At 36.8% G+C, this 23021-nt stretch overlaps 1 protein-coding gene across 1 annotated transcript; it reads left to right on the top strand.

Annotated features, from left to right (window-relative positions):
- Window positions 1–595: 595 nt before the first annotated feature.
- Sym (symplekin scaffold protein) lies at window positions 596–22460 on the top strand. The gene is made up of 13 exons (XM_085948871.1): window positions 596–810; window positions 1692–1885; window positions 4151–4346; window positions 7413–7606; window positions 7871–9405; window positions 10577–10828; window positions 12955–13146; window positions 14033–14139; window positions 16348–16459; window positions 17832–17950; window positions 19404–19550; window positions 20690–20908; window positions 21780–22460. Exons 1-13 carry the CDS (start codon window positions 757–759, stop codon window positions 21873–21875), a joined length of 3417 nt encoding a protein of 1138 aa, XP_085804997.1. The 5' UTR covers window positions 596–756; the 3' UTR covers window positions 21876–22460.
- Window positions 22461–23021: the final 561 nt, after the last annotated feature.

The raw sequence follows: 23021 nt of genomic DNA on the forward strand, positions 1-23021 counted from the left end.
TGGTATATATTATTTTGTTAGTGATGTATCCACACAATACATTTCTTAGATATTGGTTTCATGAAATTATGATAAAAAATACTGTATAAAAAAAATGGGGTGGCATTTTGGCGCTGCCTAGGGGCGGCATTTTGTCTATAGACGTCACTGGGCTTGCTTAATTAATTAAATTTTATATAAATAGGTAGGTACATATATTAGTTATGCATTACCTATCTACTATGTTTATAAAGACAGGCGAGCCTACAATTAATTAGGTACTTATATTAGCTCTGGGGCGTTCATAAACATAATACAAAGGCCTCCTATATTAATATATCGAGCGCGACACCGGTGTCCCGTTTGAAACTGACCTAAGATTATCATAACACCGCGTTATAGAATATGTACCCACTGACCTAAGGAATTTATTTTTTTAGGACATATAAAATATATATTAATAAAAAAATATACATGATCTGTTAGGAGAAAGAGCAAATTGAATAATAATAATATTATTATAGGTAGGTTTTGGAAAATTAAATTTTTATAGGTAAAGGAAAACTTATTTATTTAATCTGGCTATACTCCTATGACGTTTTACCGCCATATTGCCATATAAAAAATCGCAAAGCAAACAAATTTACAAACCGCTCATCACAGAGATAAAGATAAATGTCTCCAGAATAAGTTACTTATCCTGGATACGAAATACTTGCGACAAGCATGGCCAGCGATTATTAAACAATCCCTAAATATAACTATTTCATTTCCATAATGGCTACAGATTCGTTTTTCGACAGTAATAAGTCGACTGGCGCGGAAAGTCAGGTTAGGAGTTTGACATTACATTTTTTGTACCCAAAAACAGTACAAAACTCTTATAATTTTAAACATTCACCCATTTGTCAGGCACCTAAAGATAGTTATCTTCGAAAAACACTTTTATTATGATAATTCATTGATGTTAAACATAACTTCACGTTTTAAAATCTAGAACGAAATCAAACCTTTGAATATGGTTGTAATCTGTTCATGGCGGGATTAAAATATAATTGAACTGTTTAGAAATCCTTCGTGTATGTTTCGATCGAGAAATAAAGCGGATATTATGTAGTAAATATTACTATACAGTCGAACTTGGTTATTACGAGGAAGATAGGACCGATTGAATTTGCTCATTATAAGCATTACTCGTTATATCAGAGAATAGGTAATTTTAAATGAGCGGTCACATAACACAAAAAGTCGCAATTCAAACAAAAATACACAATTAGAATTTTTCCCCGAAACAGGCATGGCATTCTAAACTACAAAAGAAGTTGTTTATTGTAATGAACGCTGGTAGGTACCTACTGACTTCAGCTTGGATTTTTTACATGAAATTCAACCATATGCGTCATCGGTGTTGTCGGCGATACTTAGACACATGTGTCATAAACGTAATCCGATCCCGGCGGCGTCGGTCTACGGTCGGATTTTATTGCTTAGGGTCGAAAATGTTTTTAAACGATCGACACATTAACAGTTTTAAGAAAATATTTGATGATATTTTTGCTCGGTATATCTGATATGTAGCTCATTATATCTAGTGAATAAATGTATGGAGAAAATCATAAACTAAAATGTAAACGAATGTTTCCTCATCCGAGATCTCGCTATGTCCGTGATCGTGATAAAGAGTTCGACTGTATATCCTTACCCTGTTACAGATAACATCATGGTTGAACGAGATAGCATTTGTGGACAATAATGCCAAGACGACACTGTTGAAGAAGATTCAGGAGACAATAATCCACCAGGCGCCACATCTTCTCCCCAAATACCTCGACGATATACTCGCCAATGTGACCGATCGAAGTCAGGAAGTTCGGAAGGCTATCGTTGGGTTTATAGAAGAAGTATGGTACGTAAGATAATAAACATGGTAAATGTGTCACAGATGCCTGCATGAGTTTTTATAACTTTCTTTTTAGATCAAACCAAACCTAACCTAATCTAACCTACCCCAACCAGATATTACCTCATGTTTGTGATAATGGTGCATCAAAATGTATGAAAATTTCAAATTTTCAATCAACGATTATTGGAATACGTAAGATAATAAACATGGTAAATGTGTCACAGATGCCCGCATGAGTTTTTATAACTTTCTTTTTAGACCAAACCAAACCTAACCTAATCTAACCTACCCCAACCAGATATTACCTCATGTTTGTGATAATGGTGCATCAAAATGTATGAAAATTTCAAATTTTCAATCAACGATTATTGGATCGAAATGAAATACATGGAATAAACTGTTTTCATAAACAAAAATGGTACTTGTCGGTAATGGGGAAGCCAGCGGCAAACATATTTTGAAAATAGCTGAAAAACTGGATTATTTGTTAGGTTGGGTTAGTTTAGGTTAGGTTAGGCTTTCATTCTTGAAATCGTGATTTTTTCGAAAATCGGCTATGACAATTAGCGCGGTTCCCGCCTGGCTTCCCCATAACCGACTTGTACCAAAAAAGTTACAAAACCTTATGCGGGCATCTGCGGCATAATTAGTAATTAGTACCTATGTGTATATAAATATCAGTGGCGAAGGGTGGATGCAGCCTGTTAAGATTCGATATAAATAGTGCATACTAAACTTTGTCAGTCAAACATATTTGTTTTCATTGAACTAAGACTACAAATTGCAGATAGTGTTTGTTAGATTTTAAAATTCAATTAAACCCTGCGTAATCCAAGCCATACTAGACAATAGTCAAAAATATTCATTTAAGTATATATGAATCATATAAACTTGACTTGACTAGCTTAAACAATCAAAAAAATTTGTACTTGATAGAAATACTGAATAATGAAATGTCATTTCATATTGATTTCCATAGTAACGCACGTATATATTATTCAATAGTTTAGTTGCTAGGACCCCCTAGCAACCAATAATGGTATCGAAATAACTTTTCATACAAAACAGAATTAACTAAATCTACTTCAATTCTACTTAAAGATGGCTAAAAGTATTAAAAAAATGCATTGGCATCATGTTCTGATATATTCTAAAAGTTTCAAATGTCTAACTAGTCGGGAAGTTAGTTAAAAATCGATTGCAAGATTTGTACCGGAGAAAGAACCACCGGACGAATAAGAATACGACCTAAGAAAAACGTAAAATATTATCTAAAATTAGATTAAATCAAAGATAATTTTAGATATTTTATAAGATAAACCCCGAAATTTGAATTTGGGTAAATATGCCTCAGATGCCCGCATGAGCTTTCATATTTTTATTTTTTTACGAAAACAGTTTTTTCCATGCAGACAATTATATTAAATACCTTTTTCTGTCGGCGCAGATGCTTTTCGATCCAGTTAATTTAAAATTTGAACTTTCCATACATTTCGATGCATCATTATCACAAAGAATTAGAAAAGATTATATTAGGTTGGGTTTGGTTGGGTTTGGTCTAAAAAGAAAGTTATAAAAACTCATGCGGGCATCTGCGGCACATTTACCTGAATTTGTATTAATTTATAAATTATTAAATACATTGATTATTTTGATCATGACACATCGTCAACTTGTACACAGAAACCTAAACGCTTCTATAATTCCTGTGAAAGGACAGGCCCCGTCAAATAGACAATAAATATTTAGAATGTTTAGATGAACACCCACAATGGCCGCCGCGTGGCTTAAGCGTTGGTCTATTGCGTCATGGGTCTCAGGTTTGAATCCTGGGTCTGGCAAGTACACAAATTGTTTTTCAATTTGTGTGTGAGTCAGAGTATGAACCTAATAGGTTGAGCAAGTGGCTGACATTCATTTCTTGTAAAAACAAAATCTGTCAATACAAACCTCCACTCTGTGGAGGCCCATATGATCTTATTAGGATCGGACATGGTCGAAAGAAGAAGAAGATGAACACACAAAAATTGCATGCCTATGTTGTATATACGAAACGTCTAATGTTGATAATATGGTATATACATCGCCAAAGATGGTGTATGTTAAAAATTTTCTGTAGCTACCTCTCTAAAACATTGTAGAATTGCCATCAAGTGCTCTAATACTCAAAAGTTCATAAGGTTTTCTCTTGTTATAGTCCAAACTCTAAACATCATACATTTCAGTAATTTGTATTGTATCATTTCATTGTTCCTGTTTTTATTTCAGCAAGTTACAGATCGATCTCCTTCCGAACATGATAACTCAGCTTCGGATGCTACTCCTGGATGAAGTAGTTCCAGTACAGAAGCGAGTCATCCAGGCTGCTAATATTGTGTATAAGAATGCCGTCATGTGGATCTGTACTTCTGAAGAAACGACTACTGAGATGAAAAATACATGGGAGCTACTGAATGAACTGAAGGTAGATTACTACATCATACGTCAATAATTATTAACTGTTTCTTTGCCAGATGTACTATTTTTGAATAGGCATCTAACTTGCAAAATATGTATCTGGCATATGGCATTAAATGTACCGTTTTTGACACCACAAATAGACTCAAATTTCTCTTAAAAATGTTGGAATACAGGTAACCCCCCGTTCATCACGGGGAATACGTTCTGGACACGGTCGCGATAAGCGAAATTTTGCGATAAACTGGGGGGATTCCGTTGTTTGGCCTCTCTACATTTACATATTGTGCAAAATTTGCGATTACTGTCAAGTAATGCTTAACAGCCACGTTTTATAGCACTCACTTGCTCGTAATCTTCGTCGTTCTCTTCTAACAACTCCATGCATTGATTGTGAAGAGAAAGGGCCTTTTTTTTTTTAATATGTACTTAACTTTCGAACGGGAATAGGTTCGGAGACGTCATTTTCTAGGGATGTATGGCAGTCCAATTCCTGCAGCTCTTCATCAGTTAAGGGTTCGCCATGTGATTTTAACAAAGTCTGAATATCTACATCAACACTTTCAATGCCTCCGGATATGGCTATAAGACTAATCTCTTTGATGAAATTTTGAATATCATTTTCATAATTGCAGTGAACTTCAACAATTCTACTGAACAACCTTTTCCAAACACCCTTCATACACAACTGGGTGACTTCATTCCACGCTTCGTCATTGTTTCTGATAGATTTCATAATATTAAATTGTTTCCACCATACTCGCATAGCATCTCTATCACCTCCATCAGTTTTTTCAATGGGTTGAGAGACGAAGAGTTAGACGATCGTTGGATGCTTTAAATCCAGAAGCAGTCTTCTCTTCTATGAGTCCCGTCTCATCCACATTAAAAATTAAATTTGGTGGATAATTTCCCCTTCCCACAATTTCCATTTTAAAAAAAAGATAGCGATATAGCGAACCCGCAATTGCCGGGGTCGCGATGAACGGTTTTCCTGTATATTATTACAACAGATTTATTTAAACGACTTACGACAGAAATACATTTCTACACTGAATTTTGCGAGTCAGTCGTAAGTCAAGGAATACCTATATATGTTTATATTAAATAAATCTAACATACAATACAGTATGGCCTTACCGTTATATCTTGGCTACAGACCTCATAACGGTGATCTGAGGAACTACAAATCCCCCCGCATTTTCAGGTATAAATCTACGCCCCGACCCCCGCTATATGTAGTCCGTAACACTGCATGCAGCTCTATAAAATCCTCTATAAAATTATGGTAAATTTGATTTATTTGTTGCTAAGGCCACATAGGCAGGTGCCTTGCTTGGTGGCTACGTGTTAGGTGACATATCCTAGCGAACGGACGCATACTATACTATCGCAATGGCCACACTGCACGCTTCGCGCCTCGCTACGTGATTATTAGTCACCTCGTGAGTCTCCCGGCGGCGAACAAACGTGTTGGTTATTTTTATTGTGTCACCTAGTGATTTTGCAAGATGGCGGATGTTTCTTCAGTATGACAAACGTCAAACACCGTATATTTTGAGGTTATGAATAATGACGCGTGAGATGAATTGTCATTATGCACCCAACAAGTTCGAATTTAAGACTTTCGAAATTTTAAACATAAATTCTCTGGGGGAAGTAGCTTTCTGGTTAGTTTTGAGAGTGACATATCATTATTGACTTGAGCGCTCCCAAATGTCAAATGAATATGTACCTAAGCACGTAGCGTGCAATGTGGCAGTAGTGTTTTTAGTAGACAAGCATAGCACTTACCTATGTGGCCGAAGTCTTAGTGATGAAACAATTCTTCAATCTGACTTGACGGTGTGCACTATTTTTGCCGGATCTCTACAGCCTATCCCTACTATTATTGTTTGAAACACACACTCCACTTTACTGCTACCACAATCCTTATGCAATGAGCGGACAGGCTAACCAATACTATCTGCAATATGTATTATTCAATAAAAACAAATAAATGTGGGTATTCCACTTCGGCCGTGGATAGGTGTTGCAGATGAAAGTCGGTAGAAGTTGTTCATGCTGCTGAAGGAGGCGAGAGTTTGTTTACTGTTTCAGTAATTGCAAGAGTACAATCGATACAATATTATAAATATAATGATCATTCGGTGCGATGTGTTGTTAATGGGAAGTCATAATCGAGTGACATGTCCAATCAATTATGAGCCGCTATCTATTGACCGGCGCACTATTGAATAATATATTGAAATGATTACGCTATCTCATTGAGTGTGCGACAGTTGGACATCTCGCTGAGTATCATTGACTCAATATTATGAAATCATATTGTACGTTAAAATGATTATTTAATAAAAAATATTATAATTGAGATCTGGGTCACAGGAATTCGATGACAGCCACATAAATATGACTGATAAAAGTTTGGTGTGCACTGTTTATGTTGAGGTACGTGTACGACAGTTTAAGAAATATACAAATCATGGCCCCCACAAAGGGGGGGGGGGGGGCTGACAGGGCTCTAGCCTGGGGGCCCGGGCTTAGAGGGGGCCCGGCGCTGCGGGTCAACCAGTTAAGTGAGAAAAATGACAAATTTGCTCTTATAGCAAAAGAAGTCGCCATTTTCCTTAATGATTATTCATTAAAAATATGGGACTGTCCGATGTAATTTGATGTGATATAATGATCGGCACAATTAAATGATAATTCACAAGTAGAATTTTATTGTATAATTATTTTAACTGTGTTTCCTAACTTACAAAATGGCTTTTTATCCAATATGACGAAGGGTTGCATGTTACTTGGCTACCACAAAATGAAGTTGCGATCAGTGCCTCATAATATGCCGACCAGTCATTAAATCAACTGGATTTATTTTATAATCGCTAAAAATACACGGAATACCCTTAATCCTGGGGTTCCGTGGAAACCACTTGGGGAACACTACTGTAGCAAATCACACTATCATTAACCTTAGCGATAGGTAGGGGGACCTGCCATAGCTCCAGGCCTGAGGGCCCGCTTCAGGATGTGGGGGGCATGATATAAATTGTAATTGTAATTTTCTTTTCAGTTGAGCATACTTAATATGGTGGACAGTGAAAACGAAGGCATCAGAACCAATTCTATAAAGTTCCTCGAAGGAATAATCGTGCTGCAGACATATCCTGATGAAAACAGCGAGAAAAAGCCGGGAGACTTTTCTTTGGATGACGTTCCTCTCACTCTGAGGTTCGCACGTAGGAGCACCTTGGAAGATGAATCCAAGTAAGTCAGCATTATTTTGGAAAATTCTCTTTTACCAGATTTTCAACTAGACTTGTTATTTAACAGACATTTATTGTACAAAATTTTGCTGTATGTAATGAATTTGCAGATTTTTTTGTGGTAATAAACTTTAATTGTTTATTTCCATTATAAATAGGCTGGCTTATGACTGTGGAAGCGTGTATGTTCTGCTTTGGTGTGAAAATGATCATTTACTTTTATCTAGCACTTTTTTTGTTATGAGATGTTCTTTTAAATTTTCAGCCATATCTTCAATCTGCTGTTGAAGTTCCACAACTCGCAACACATATCCGGAGTAAATCTGATGGCCTGCATGACTGCACTGTGCCAGGTGGCGAAAGCTCGCTCATCTTACATGCCGCAGGTCATTCAAGCGTTAACTGAACTTCACACCACTCTTCCGCCGACCCTCACGCAATCTCAAGTAAATTCAGTCAGAAAACACCTCAAGCTGCAAGTCTTCAACTTGGTAAAGCATCCGGCGTCTGCAGACATGCTGCCGCATCTGGCGCAACTTTTATCAGACCTAGGAATGTCATCGCAAGAGATATCTAAAGTTATCCCTAGAGAAAAACGAAATAAACGCGTTTCTAGTTTGAAAAACGGGGAAGGATTAGCAAAGAGAGCGAGGATTGATTCGCCGCAAAGTAACAGTCAGGACAGTAATAAAAGTGACGCTTCCAGTTATCCGGAATCTATGATTGAAGATGTGGCAGTTCCTGATAATCAGTTGAGTACATTAACGGAGAAAGTCATACAAGACAGTCTGCAGAATATTGAGTTGGTTATTAAGCTCGTCACAGCAACTATGGAGTATTTACCCGAAGAAATGCCATCTGATTTTACTACGCTCTACGAACATATCTCAAAAAGTGGGGTGATACTCCAGACTCCGATTCTTGCCAAGTTATTATTTACGCTGATTAAACCTGCAGAGCCTGAAATTAAATCAACATTTACCGCACCTGAACCAAAAGCAGAAGAAGAAAAGGCGAATTTGAAGAGCGCTCTTGCTAAATTGGAGTCAAATCGGAAGATCGATATTGCCGTTAATAAATTAATGGAGGATACGAAGAATACCAGTGCTGAAATAGAGGCGGCGAGAGAAAAAGAAATCATGAAGAACATTAATCGAGAGAAGTTGATTTGTCCACCGACTCCTACAGTGCCTAAATTGAAGCAACGTCTCACTACGATTAAATTGCAGGAAGTAACAAAACCTTTACCGAAAGATGTAAAAGAACGGCTGATGACTGGCGCCGTGGAACGGATATTAAAAGCGGAACGATCGTCGCTTGAAGGCGGTATTCTTGGTGTGAGAGAAAAGATGCTGACGATATTCGCCGTGTCGTGCGGGTCACAAATCAGAGAGACTATATTGACGTACATAATGGATGACATACCGAAACAGATTGATCTCGCGTTGTCGTGGTTGTTTGAAGAATACAGCTTCGTTCAAGGGTTTAATCGGTCGATTGTTGGATCCAATACGCCGAAAATGCAAGAACGGTTCGGTAACAATTATAATAATCTGATGTGTGCTCTTGTTACCAATATATCCGAATTGAACGACCCATCGCAAGAGGTTATACGCGAGAAGCTGTTAAGGCGGGTGTATCTCGAGGCGCCCGTCGTTACCGAAGACGCTATCGTCTTTTTGAAGCACATGTGCTCCGAGAGTGATAAGACTATGCTGGGGTTGAATTTGCTGAAGGATTTAATATTTTTCCAGCCCCCGAAGGCTACCAAATACATTTCTGTGATATTGCCTCTGACGAGTGAGTTATTATCTATTTTATATTTTTGTTTGTTGAGTTTTTTGGATAGTCATAATCGGCAGTCAGTGGTAACGAGTGTCTGTTGGATGGAGGTGAATGGTGTGTAATCGAAAAGAATAGTGTGCATTTGGTTTTTTATACTTACGGGACTTTGTTGATGGGAGATACAGCATTACTGTTGATGAATAGGTATACAGTGAAACGCCGATTCTACGGTTTTCAAGGGACCCTAAAAAAACAATAAATGCGGGATATATAAAAAAATAATTTTACGACGTCTTGAATTATTTTAAGTTTCTCAGCTAGAGTTCTAGTTTTCTACATAGGGGGCATTTTTGTTGCCACTTATAAAAATTCGTGATACGAGATGCGAGGCAAGCCTGAGCGGCCTGTGCAAACAAAGCAACGCAACTGAACGGGTCAGGCGAGATTGAGCGCCGACCGATCTGTGCAAACAAAGCATAGGTAATAAAAAGTATCTTTCGATAGTTCCATATTTCAGAGAAAACAAATTGCCACGTGTTGCCGGTAGCGAAGGATAGAGGTGTTGATTAGTTTTTAAAAATTAATTAAACCCTGCCTCAACCAAACCACAATAGTTTTGGTATACTTTGGGCTATATGATAAAATTGTGCACACTTTTTCATTCATACTTGTTTTCATTGGATTAAGAATACATAATTATTAGGTACACATTTATTGTTGGTTCATTTTTCTAATTTCATTAAACCCTGCCTAACCAAACTATAATAGATAAAAAATATTATTGCCATTAAATCATACATAATTTTAGATATTTTATAGATAGACGAGTATTTTTTGACTATTATCTATTATGGCTTGGTTTTCGCAGGGTTTAATTGAATTTTAAAAACTAGTCAACACCATCTATGTATAAATTATTGTAGTCTTAGTTCAATGACAACAAATACGTATGACAGACTAAGTTTAGTGTGCATTATTTATGGCGGATCTTAACAGCCTACCTCCACTCTTCACCACTGATATTAGCACAGGTATATTATTATTGTGTTATTAATTTATTTGTTATAATCGTTTACCTCTGTCCAATAGGCAGTATTCGTCAGTAATTGCTGTAGAGGTAACATGTTGCTGGTGACATGCTCGATTATCCATAGACAAAATAAATCAATATTGTTTTTGTTGCCAGTTCACGAAAATACAGAAATGCGTGAGGCGGCCGTTGAACAAGTCCTCCAGTTGTACGACCACAAGAACGAATCTCTGAAGAAGGCAATTGAGAAGCACGCCATGCTTTATCTGGGATTCATCGCTCTGCCGCAGCCGCCGAATGACCTCTTCGGAATCGAGAACGGACGACCGGAGGACATCAGGATATGGACTGAAGACTTGTACAAAGTTTGCCTGCAGCTCTACCTCGCGCTTTTGTCTGTCAATGAAGGTAAGCTGATGCATGTTCGGAAACTTGTACGTATGCAGATTTCCGTATTACACTTCACTGTGAAATGTTGTATCGGAAATATATGGCCTATATTAAAGACTGTCCAACCTCTTTGGGTCGTATAGTACTGACATAAAATTCATGTCTAAATAAAACACGGTTCTTGTCGGTTAGAAGCCAGCAGCAAACAAATTTTGAAAATATCCGATATACTGGATTATTTGTTAGGTTAGGTTTTCATTCTTGAATTCATGAAATTTGCCAAAATCAGCTATGAAATTTGAATTAATCTTCTTAACCGGTTCTCTGCCAAAGCGAACTAGTTCGCTGATATGGCCGGGCGTACAGTGCCGGTCATACAAAAAAAGCGAACTTATTCGCCTGTCTTTGAAGACAGAATGCCAGTCTCAGGCGTTTGTTTTGAATAATTTAAAATACTGAGAATACTGGTCCAATAATGAGACATTTAGCATATGATTGGTAAGTGTTTATGATAAACTTTCAATATATTCAAAAAAAATAATATAATAAGGTTTATTTTTGTTAAAAATTCACGGCCTCTCACGTGCCGCCATACAAAACCTTCCGGCACAGATCAGGTTAAATCTAATAAAATTAGAGACCGTATAGTATACAGTCATCTCTTTCCGATAGAAAGCTCAAAGCGAACTGTGCTACGGTGAAATGTTTTACGTACAATTTACATGTAACCGAGCTGATGATCACATAAAAGGATGTATTCAATCGACTTGCACTGCGCTAGAGAAAGCAGTTGACGTTTCAGGCATATGACATTATGATTATTTTTTTGTATAACGACAGTTTGTATTTACAGGTGTATTTTATTGGCAGTCTATATGCAATAATTGATGCGGTCAGACCTTTGAAAGGGAATTACACTACGCCGATATTTGTATTGTAATCAGAGCTGAAAATGGAACCTGAACCGAACCCTGAGAATCCCATAATTATTTTGAAATCGGAACCGTGGAACATTTAATTCCGAATCTTGAAAGCACCGATCCGTAACTCAATAAAAATTTCAGAATTCCAAAGGTTCCATTATTTCTTAATTTTTGACCATTGTTCACTGATGCCGGAGCCAGTTATTAAAAAAAAAATGTAAATTTCTATAATATAATTCATAATAGGTACATTCACCATGTACTGATTCACAATTTTTTAATAATGTGATTGGATTCCTACAAATTGTGGTGTCCGTATGCTCTACTTGATAATGGTATATTGTAAGAATATAACCAGGGAACACAGAATTAATGGGATCTGAATTACCTAACGGGTGTTGAGTAACAGGCAACCGATCACGAGTGTGGAAGAATATGGGATAAACTTAAACACGTGTCAAGAATATGTCATTCTAAACTTGTCCTTCGTTTTGACAACTGCTTTCGGTTTATGCACTGACACTGACATGGGTGCATTTGAAGGTTGCAACACACACTAATGCACGTTTATAATGTGTTCCATTTTCGTAGAACACTCACACATTCAAAACCCTGCTTCAAAATGTGGTGTATTGGGGTATAGCCTATCTGAATTCTATTTATTAATCCGTTCTGTAAATATAACCCATAATTAGGTACGTACACTATAAGTAAGTAATTAGGCAAGGTTATTATTTTTTTAATGAATCGGAACCGAGCCCCGGAACTGGGGATCCAATATTTGATTTGATGAAATCTGACCTTTAAACAGAACCTGGAACTGAACCTTTGAAAAAGTGGGGGTTCTAACAGCTCTGTGATGTGAATGTTTTAGTTGTGATATAATTCAAAGATGTTTCGTATTAAAATAATGGTATTGCATTCATATGGTATTGCTTGCATTCATAAAAAATGCAAGTTTCAGAGATGATTGCGACAATAGCCACGTAATTATTGTCTGTATATTGAATACGTAATTGAAAGAATTCACTCAGTGAATCTAAAATTGTATTGAAATGCTTGTAGGTATTTTGACAGATGCAGGCAATAAAAGTTTGCTATAAATGAATCTACAATGTGAAACGTCTTGCAGTTATTTTAATCGTTAGACATGGTAGCCTTTCAATGCCTTTCGCGAATACCAAACCAATAATAAAGAAACTCTTGATTATTTGATTTCAGAGCTTATTAGTGAACTTTGGCGAGCGTACGCTGGTGCAGGAGCGGAAGGGAAACGATGTGCGCTGCGCTTGATTGAGGGCCCTGTCAGGAAGCTAGGCCCTGACTGCCCCGCCCTGCTGTCCCTCGTCGAAGAATGCCCCAAAGGAGCTGAAACTCTTGTTACAAGAGTCATTCATATCCTAACTGAGAAAAGTAAGTCAATATGTATCAATATTATGTACCGTCCGATAAGAAGATCTAGGGCCTAGGCGATAACCGGAAGTCGCTGTAGTCCAAATGCGATTAACTAAGCAGGAGGGGCTTGTTAGTTCACAGTTTTAACATTTAGACAAGTAGTTCTTGTTAGACAATAATGCTAGGATGTTTGATACATATATTTTTGTTATATTAAGTGGAAGCATAGAAGCATAGAAAACCACAAGAAGTGTCAAATTAGTGAACGGAAAATCAAGATTTAAGAAGTTCTATAAAATTGTTTATTTTTACTGATGTATGTTTTCTTTGCCGGATAATTTTGCTTGCAGTTAGTGTATGTACAGCCTTGATAAAGGAAGGGCAATAGTCCTTACGCGAACAGAACAGGTTATAATCGTTATTGAATTATGTCCTGCGTACCCATATATTTTATCATATTTTAATTAATAAATGTACAGTAATACCTCGTTAATACGAATTCCATGGGACCGAAAATCGAAAAAAAATTCGAATTACGAATTATGAAATATATGGGGGAAAAATATTAAAATTTTGAAAAAAAATAAAAATTTTGATTTTCATTAATTTTGTTTCCAATCATAGATGTGCCTACCGAATTGGGTCATAAAATGTCAGGATTATTTTTGTTACCTTCTTAAAATAAGTAATTTACAGAAAAGTCTGTCACAATTTTCAATAACTGGTTCATGAAATAATGTACTTTATTAATCATTTCGAATTAAAGGTATAATTTTATATGTAAATAAAATTTCCAATTATGGCGAATTTAGAATTATCAGTGTTCTTACTAACAAGGTTTTACTGTAATGTTTATCCATCGGGAATTGACAATAACATTTTTTCTGTTATGTTGTGATTTTAGTTGCACCGACCCGAGAATTGGTGTCCAGGGTTCGAGAGCTGTATGCCAAACGGGTGTCCGACGTCCGATTCCTCATTCCTGTGATAAATGGACTAACCAAGGCAGAAGTAAGATTAATTATCATTTCTAAAAACCGTCATGATTTAATTTATAATATTTTACGGGGCTGTTCAAAGAATATCTGATGTTTTTCCCACGGAAACAAATGCAGCACGGGAGGTTTTGTTATGTTGGGAAGGTGGAGGGTACTTTAATGCACATGCGTGAAGTTTTTATTACCTTCAAATAGTGTCTGCCTGTGAACTAGAGATGGGAAAACTGGTCGATTTTGAAGACTAAGTATACTTACTACCAGTATAAAAAACACTATACTAGAAACTTGTTCCAAAATACTTACTAGTATTTGGAATACTATATAGAGCGTTTGCCGTGCGTATGCGACAAAAGTTTCATATTCAACTGAAACTAAAACCAACTCCTTATTAGTATTTGAAATACATATCGGCTCAGGGAACTCAGACTGTGTATCGGCTTCAATAGAATCGCTAAAAATACGCTGATCTCTGCTTGTCGAAAAGTCCCATTTATTATAAGATTTTAAACACATTTTTTTGTTGTTTTTCTGTCAGGTTACAATATTCTAGTTAACAAAAATGAATAACAGTGATTTTTTTTAAAATTTTAAACATGTTTTGAGTGGTCATATAACAAGCCTAAGCCTGTGCGTCATCTCACCACTGTGCTGCGACATAAAATTTATGACCTATTATTCATACATTCGAATGCAATAGACTATTAAATTAAAATAAGTATACATATATTCAAGTGCTATCTCGTTCGCGCGCATTTAATGTCAATAGTGTTGAAAGTCTACCAACTGGCGAATGCACAGAACAGCGACTCGCGATGATATCATCACAAGTTTTTTTGAATAAGTTTATTGGGCCACACAATACTGAGTATGGGTAGTTTCATCCGAAACTTGAGTACACAAACTAGTGACAGTATTTCCAACTCACCTCTACTGTGAATGAGCATGGGCAGTAGTATCTGATCAAGGTTAGCAATATCCAAGCGGAAATCATTCACATTCTGGTAGGTCTTCAAGAAGCCGAACTGATTATGTGCGTACTTTGGTTGTACAAGACCGTCGTGTCACCATTTGAGAACTTGCAGATTAGGTAGAAATAAGCACTGATTTAGTACATTCCGTTTTGACTCAGGATTTGGCCATGAAGATGGTGTTAAAAAAAACGAAAAGCACAGCTGATTTGCAGCAGTGTGAAAGTGATGTTGAACGTTTTCTTTAGACTCCCCTCGGCTTGTACATTTGGAGTACGCAGGACATGATGAAAACATTATTATAGCGATTACCTGGAGATCCTCTATCGCCTTCATAATGCCACGCGGCCTAAACGACTCCATCTGTGAGCAGCGGGTCTTTCACTTTCTCGGTCAAACACACCGCTTATGTGACTTGTTAGGCTCCCTACTCTCCTGACATGATTCCTTGTGATTTTGGCTTTTCTCCAAGCTAAAACTGCTGCTGAAAGGATCAAAATTTGAGTCACGAGAACTCCGACTGTACCCCATTCCCGAGGTGTTTCTGAAATGCTTCCAACAATGACAGAACTGTTGAGAGAGGTTACATGTAAATTGTACGTATTACATTTCACCGTAGCAGTTCGCCGTGAGCTTTCTTATCGGAAAGAGATGACCATATACTATACGGTCATCTCTGATTTTGGCAAAATTCATGAATTTAAGAATGAAAACCTAACCTAATCTAACAAATAATCCAGTATATTGGCTATTTTGAAAATTTATTTGTTGTGGCTTCCTGTAAACCGATAAGAACCGTGTTTAATTTAGCCATGAATTTTGTCTCAGTACGATACGACCCAAAGAGGACGGTCTTTAATATACGGCCATATATTTCCGATACAACATTTCCGTACAAGTTTCCGGACACGCATCAGCTTACTTTCATCAACAGACAAAAGCGCGAGGTAGAGCTGCAAGTAAACTTTGTACAGGTCTTCAGTCCATATCCTGACATCCTCTGGTCACCCGTTGTCGATTCCGAAGAGGTCATTCGGCGGTTGCGGCATGGTGATGAATCCCAGATAAATATATGGATTTCCGATACAACATTTCACAGTGAAGTGTGAACGATGAACTGCATATTATGTACAAATTCCGGACATGGTTGAGAGAAGTGTGTGCAATTTTTTGAACAGATTTTGCTCATAAATGGCTTTTAACATTGTTTATTACGTAAATAATACAATAATCTAATTATTTTTTTCCTCTAGGTGTTGGCAGCCTTACCAAAATTGATAAAACTGAATCCAGTGGTTGTCCGAGAGGTGTTTAGCAAGATGCTGGGAAGTCAAACGCCACCGGAAGAACAGTATTCATTACCTGGTAACAATATTTCTATTTTTAAAACCGTTCTCATCGAAATTTTCACGCAATGTACCGTATTTCATCGATTGTAAGTTGAATGATTTCTCCTATTTTTGGAGTTTTTAACTGATCCTATTGATACACCCCTGTTACAGGCGGGCTTCTCCCGGTGTAAAATAATCATTTAGTAGCTTAAGTCGAAACGTAACCCTGACCTCTAGAAACGGCTTCATAAAACATCTAATCTGATTCCTTGCTCAACCACGTAAGTATTTCTTTTTAATTTAAAAAGTAAAAATGATGATGGATGAAAGAGATAATTTTAAGACTAAATATAAGGATTTAAATATAATAAATTTTGCCGCGCATTGTGCGTGAAATCCTCGCGCGCCGGCGCCAGGGTCAGGCTCGTGATTCGCCGAATCAAAGATCACGCGATAAAATTTGGCCAATCACGAGAGTCCTTTTTTTGCTGGATGGCGTCGGTACGAGGAATTTAAAAAGAAAGAAAAAAGGATGTTAGTAAGCGTCCCCTTTCCGATAGGTATGGACCTGACGACTACAACTGTAAAAAAAAAATCCCAAATATAATTTGTAAAACTAAAAATTAAGAAAATATAAGAAGACCACGTTACGAGCACGAAAGACCGTGTTTTATTTATACTCCAACCGTTTGAATTTTTTTTTTTTTTGTGAATCCGGGGTTCGATGGACTCCTGAGCTAGCCGCTGGAACCCCGGGGATCTCACTATGGAAATTGTATTCGTTATACGGCCTTCCTCTCACGCAGAAACTAAAATCCGACAAACTGGTTGCTGATGGAACTTATAAACTAACCCGTGACTGATGCTTCGCACACGGCGCTACTGAAACCTAATAATCTCATAACCTCAAACTGTCAAACACATTGTATTTCCTACTTCATTCTAAGCTTTTTCCGTAATATCTTTACTGGAATATTCTGGCAACCTGTAATTATACAGGCAGGAGTATTTCTCAACATCTGCCACATATTTTAAATTAAAAATCGGTTCGCTCATCTTTAACTTTTGACGTCTTGGCTTGTTATTTCTTGTTCAGTGCTACCAATTTTGGTAAGAAAATATGATTTTTCATCGAATCTACTGATATTGGTACCACTGTTTAATGGGTGACTGGCAACTGAGAGACTGGGAGTTTAGCATGTCGCGATTTTGAAACTGTGAGATTCCAGTCTTGCCGTCAGCGAGCCCCCATTGAAATACATTAGCTAGATACTGGAGTTTCAATCTCGTCTTTTTTGAGTATTCACGTGAGAGGATGGCCTTATTGCTTTATTGCTATCTACCCATGAACGTATCTCAGCTGTAAAGCAAGGAATTAATTTGAATATATTTTCTTTTCTTTACAGTGTCACCAGCGGAACTACTGGTGGCTCTCCATCTGATTGATCCAGCCAAAGTGGAGTTGAAATTCATTGTAAAAGCCACCTCGTTATGCTTTGCCGAAAGACATGCTTATTCTTATGAGGTCAGTGAGCAACACATACATATTACTAAAAATAAATCGATCTATATTTCCCCTGATTAGCGACGGGCAGAACACATACCTTAAGCTGCACATCATGGGAGATGAAACTTCACAAAGATAGCTCGTTTTCCGAATTTTAAGCAAAATTCCATTCACTGTGGAATGTCTTGTACACACAGCTGTACTCAGTGTAAACCAAACGCCACATGGTCAACACTTGCATTCTGATAGTACTGGTTTACGGTAGTGAGTCATGGTGTCTTGCAAAGGCTCAAACCACCTGCAAGGGAACTCAGCAATAATGGGAACTGAAATACCTAACGGGTGTGGAATAACAGGCAACTGATGTTGAGTGTGGAAGAATATGGGATAAACTTAAACACGTGTAAAGAATACGCTTGTCCTTCATTCTGACAACTGCTCTCGGTTTATGCGCTGACACACATTCAATATTGGTGTGTTTGAAGGTTGCAACACACACTATTGCACGCTCAGAGTAATGATATATGTATAGAGAGGGCCTATTTTTAGCCGCGTTTATAGCGTATAACGCACAGTAGAACAACGATTTTATTATTATCAACTTAACTATGAAACGCTATACCATCGTGTTGCTTCTCAGTACGACCACCAAATTTAAACACAACATACTTGACCATATCGTCTCTGTTCTGGCAGAACACACTAACTGGAGAATACTAGTTTTGAGTAATTTGATTTTGAAGTTGTTAAAATGTTTGAAATAATGGTCTATCATGTGAGTTTATTAAGTGATCGTAAAAAGGATGACTTTAAAATAAAGACTGTTTATTTATTAAGAAGGTTTCCAGACGGTAACGTTTGAAATAAGGAATATTTTGGTGTAACTAACTCAATATGTCATTTTTTCGAATTAGTGTCTTCTGCCAGAACAATGACGATATGTTCTACTAAAATAACTAAAAATAATTACCACTAACCTTATATTTAACACAAAAACAATCAATTTCAGCAACACATGCTCGCAGTTTTTAAATGCATGTATTTGGCTGATCCAAATCAATTTTTTCTGGCGACGTTTTCATATTTTTAAAATTCAGCCGAAGGAATTCTATATTACTCTAATGCATAGAGCGGAGATATAAGCGCGCCGAATGCTTACTCACTCGCACTTATGTTTCATTTTTGTTCAGGTCTTGATTGCACGTCTATAATGTGTGTTTTCATTTTCGTAGGACACTCACACATTCAAAACCCTGCATCAAAATGTAGTGTATTGGGGAATAGCCTATCGGAATTCTATTTATTAATATGTTATGTGCCACCTGTATACTGAGCTTCAAAAGCAGAACGGTTTGAAACCCAATATTTTTGTGGGGTTCTCGGTTTTGTTCTGTTTCCATCAACAGCTCTGATTTAAACTATTTATATTTATTGATTCTAATTAATGTTGTATAATTATTAATTGAACCAGGTACTGTCGACTGTTCTCCATGACCTCGTGGAGCAACCTCAGCTTCCGGTCCTCCTGATGAGATCAGTTCTTCAAGCTTTGACTCTTCACCCAGCAAGGCTCACACCCTTGGTGATCCATATCCTCAAGTCTCTGATAACTAGACGGGTAATGCAGTAGTTTTTTTACGAACCTTTAGAAGTAGAGTTATGATGTATAAAACAAGTAAAATGGAAAATAACATACTGTCACACTCAGTTATTACGATCACGGATATAGCAAGATCGCGGATGTAATGAGGAAACATTCGTTGACATTTTAGTTTATGATTTTCTCCATACATTTATTCACTTTTATAACGAGCTCCTTATCGGATATACCGAGCTAAAATATCGTCAAAATTTTTCTTAAAACTGTTAATGTGTTGATTGTTTAAAAACATTTCGACCCTAAGCAATAAAATCCGACAGGACAGGATGGCGCCGGGGTCGGATTACGTTTATGACACTAGTTAAGTGTCTAAGTACCTACCTTTGGTGTTTTCGCCGACAACATTGAAAAAGTATCCATGCATATGGTTGAAATTGCTTGTAAAAAAACCAAGGTTTGTGAAGTCAGTAGGTACCTACCAGTGTTCATTACAATAAACAACTTCTTTTGTAGTTTATGAATGCCATGTTTGTTTCGGGGAAAAATTCTAATTGTGTATTTTTGTTTGAATTGCGACTTTTTGTGTTATGTGACCGCTCATTTAAAAATACATACCTATTCTCTGATATAACGATATGCCTTCAGCGGATTTTCTCGCTCTATGAGGCCGTGATCGACAGACCGCACATACAAATTTTGCGTGTTATCTTGTCCGACTTTAAACTTAAATTAGTTTAGTAACTAGCCACTGTCGATTGATTTGCATAATCTAAAAAATTAAACATAGTGACACCTGTTTGAATATTTATGAAATACTTGGACACAAATTAATGGTATTACAGTGATTTTAGTTAGAGCTTCGCTCTACATTCAACATATCGTTAAAAATCTGCGGCCAGTCCGATACTGCCATAGTCATAACGTGAGGCGTAGAAAAGGTTAAATTACAATCTATTTCCATCAAGAATTGTCAGTTAACACCATAAAAGAAATTAATTGAAGTATGCATCCAGAGGTTTGATTTATATTTATCATATCACAAAGTCAAAAGCTCACAGGAGAGAAAGAAGGAATGTTAAATATTTAAAAACTTAAAAAAAAAATACCAACTCAAGTATTATTGTAAATTAAATCGACTCTATTTTATCTGCATCCAGGTCTGGGAGAACAAAGTTGTATGGGAGGGTTTCCTGAAATGCTGTCAGCGCTTGAAGCCGCAGTCTCTGAGTGTTTTAGTTATGTTGCCGGAAGACGCGTTCAAGCAGGCGCTGGAGTGCTGCGATGATTTGAGGGTGGCGCTGATCAAAGCTGCTCCGAATATGCCGGGAATACCTCGAGGCATACACAAGATCCTTGAAGAAATCGTTGCGCCGGTGGTGAGAATAAGTTTTATGCTATTGATGAAGGTTTCATTGAAATAAACGCAAGTTATACGTGCGAGTGAGACAGCATTCTGCATGTGTTTCATCTCTGCAATATGCGTTAGATTAAGATGAAATGCTTTTATATTTTGATGATACGTTGACGGTCGTGATGTTGCTTATTGTAGGGGTCGAGACTTGACCCAAAATTTGGCCAATTGGCATATTGAGTAGGTCGCGAAACATATTCAACAATAACAAAAAAAGCTTTACGTTACTAAGGTGTAACAACTTGGTTACATGTAAATTGTACGTAAAACATTCCACAGTGGCACAGTTCGCCTTGAGCTTTCTATCAGAAAGAGATGACCATATATTTTACAATTTTATTGGATTCAATATGAACAATAATTCAATTTTCATAGCTGATTTTAGCAAAATTCATGAATGAAAAAACCTAACCTAACCTAACAAATAATCCATTATATCAGCTATTTTCAAAATTTGTTTGCCGCTGGCTTCCTGTAAACCGATAAGAACCGTGTTTTATTTAGACATGAATTTTATCTCAGTACTGTACGACTCAAAGAGGTTGGACGGTCTTTAATATAATTATTGTGATCATATATTTCCTATACAACATTTTACGGTGAAGTGTGATACGGCGAACTGCACACGTACAAATTTCCTGAAAAAATACCTAAAAATGCGGGATGTAAATAATTATGTAACCGTATGTTTATGCAAAATTTTAAATATTTTCAAAGCTTGCAAAACTAAGTTATAAATAAAGATAATATGACGTATGGATATTTTATTATCGTTTCAAGATACGAAATATACCTCGGTGGCGTTGTTTATGATTTTTGTTTATTTTATATTGCAGACTGCCATGGCGCCCAACAATATCGACGTGATGGGATCCGGGGAGCCAGACGCAGTATCCGCGTTGAATGAACCTCTTCCACCCGGGATGGACTGATATCAACCGCAGTCGGCACTGTTGTCTCTCGCAAATGAATCATTGGAATTTAATTCCGACGATTAGGTTCAAATCAGACACCGACAGTGTACATAAATGAAATAGTATAATGCCCTTATTCCACGAGCAGACTTGCAGACTCACCAACTCCAGCCGATCATCGTGAGCAGTCATCAAATTTAAATAGCCATTACGCCAGTGATGCCAACCGTACTCTAATTATAGTCTCTGTCAAAAAAGACATTAATTACTTTAAATCTGAATTTTGTCTAAAATAAAGGTGACGTTAATTACTTTACATGTAATTTTTTGATAATGCAGTAAACTATTGGTAATTCAACTCGTACTTGTTTGCCGAAATATGTACTATAATTTTGGAGGCTCTGTACTATAATTCCACTTTGAAAATATAGCAACACTGCATTACACACAACTGTTGTCACATCTCTCATTTTCTCTACAATCTGAAATAGATATTGGCTGCCTCACTGAGAGATTTCTTTACAAGAAATAGTTAGCTACTCACTCAAACAATAGGTCCATGCTCTGAGTCAAAACAGCTATTGAAATACAACTTGTAGATTTGCCATTTCCCAGTGGCAAAGGGTGGAGGTAGGCTGTTAAGATCCGCCATAAATAATGCACACTTAACTTTGTCAGTCATACGTAGGTATTTGTTTTTCTTGAAATAAGACTGCAATTTACAGACGGTGTTGGTTAGTTTTCAAAATTCAATTAAACCCTGCGCAACCAAGCCACAATAGATAATGGTCAAAAAATACTCGACTATCTATAAAATATCTAAAATTACGCAATTAAATCATGTATAACTTTGGATATTTTATAGATAGAATAATAATTTCCATCTATTATAGCTTGGTTAGAAAGGGCTTAATGAATTTAAAAAAATGAACCAATAATGTGTGTAATGTGTATTCTTAATTCAACAAAAATAAATGTGTATGAATGAAAAACTGTGCACTATTTTTGTCGGATCGTCTATAGCATACCTAAACTATTATGGTTTGGTTTAGACAGGGTTTAATTGATTTTTAAAAACTAACCAACACCGTATGTAAATTGTAGTCTTAGTTCAATAAAAACAAATACATATGACTAACAAAATTTAATGTGCTCTATTTATGG

Source organism: Rhyacophila brunnea, unplaced genomic scaffold (genome assembly GCF_057557595.1).
Source record: "Rhyacophila brunnea isolate RB1 unplaced genomic scaffold, BYU_Rbru_1.0 scaffold_21, whole genome shotgun sequence".
Taxonomy (NCBI): Eukaryota; Metazoa; Arthropoda; class Insecta; order Trichoptera; family Rhyacophilidae; genus Rhyacophila; species Rhyacophila brunnea.

Excerpts from the sequence above, each read along its gene's own strand:
- Sym (XM_085948871.1), top strand. The coding sequence starts at position 757 with ATGGCTACAGATTCGTTTTTCGACAGTAATAAGTCGACTGGCGCGGAA. Across the intron at positions 811-1,691 it reads CGACTGGCGCGGAAAGTCAG|ATAACATCATGGTTGAACGA; the intron begins GTTAGGAGTTTG and ends ACCCTGTTACAG. Across the intron at positions 17,951-19,403 it reads GACATGCTTATTCTTATGAG|GTACTGTCGACTGTTCTCCA; the intron begins GTCAGTGAGCAA and ends TAATTGAACCAG.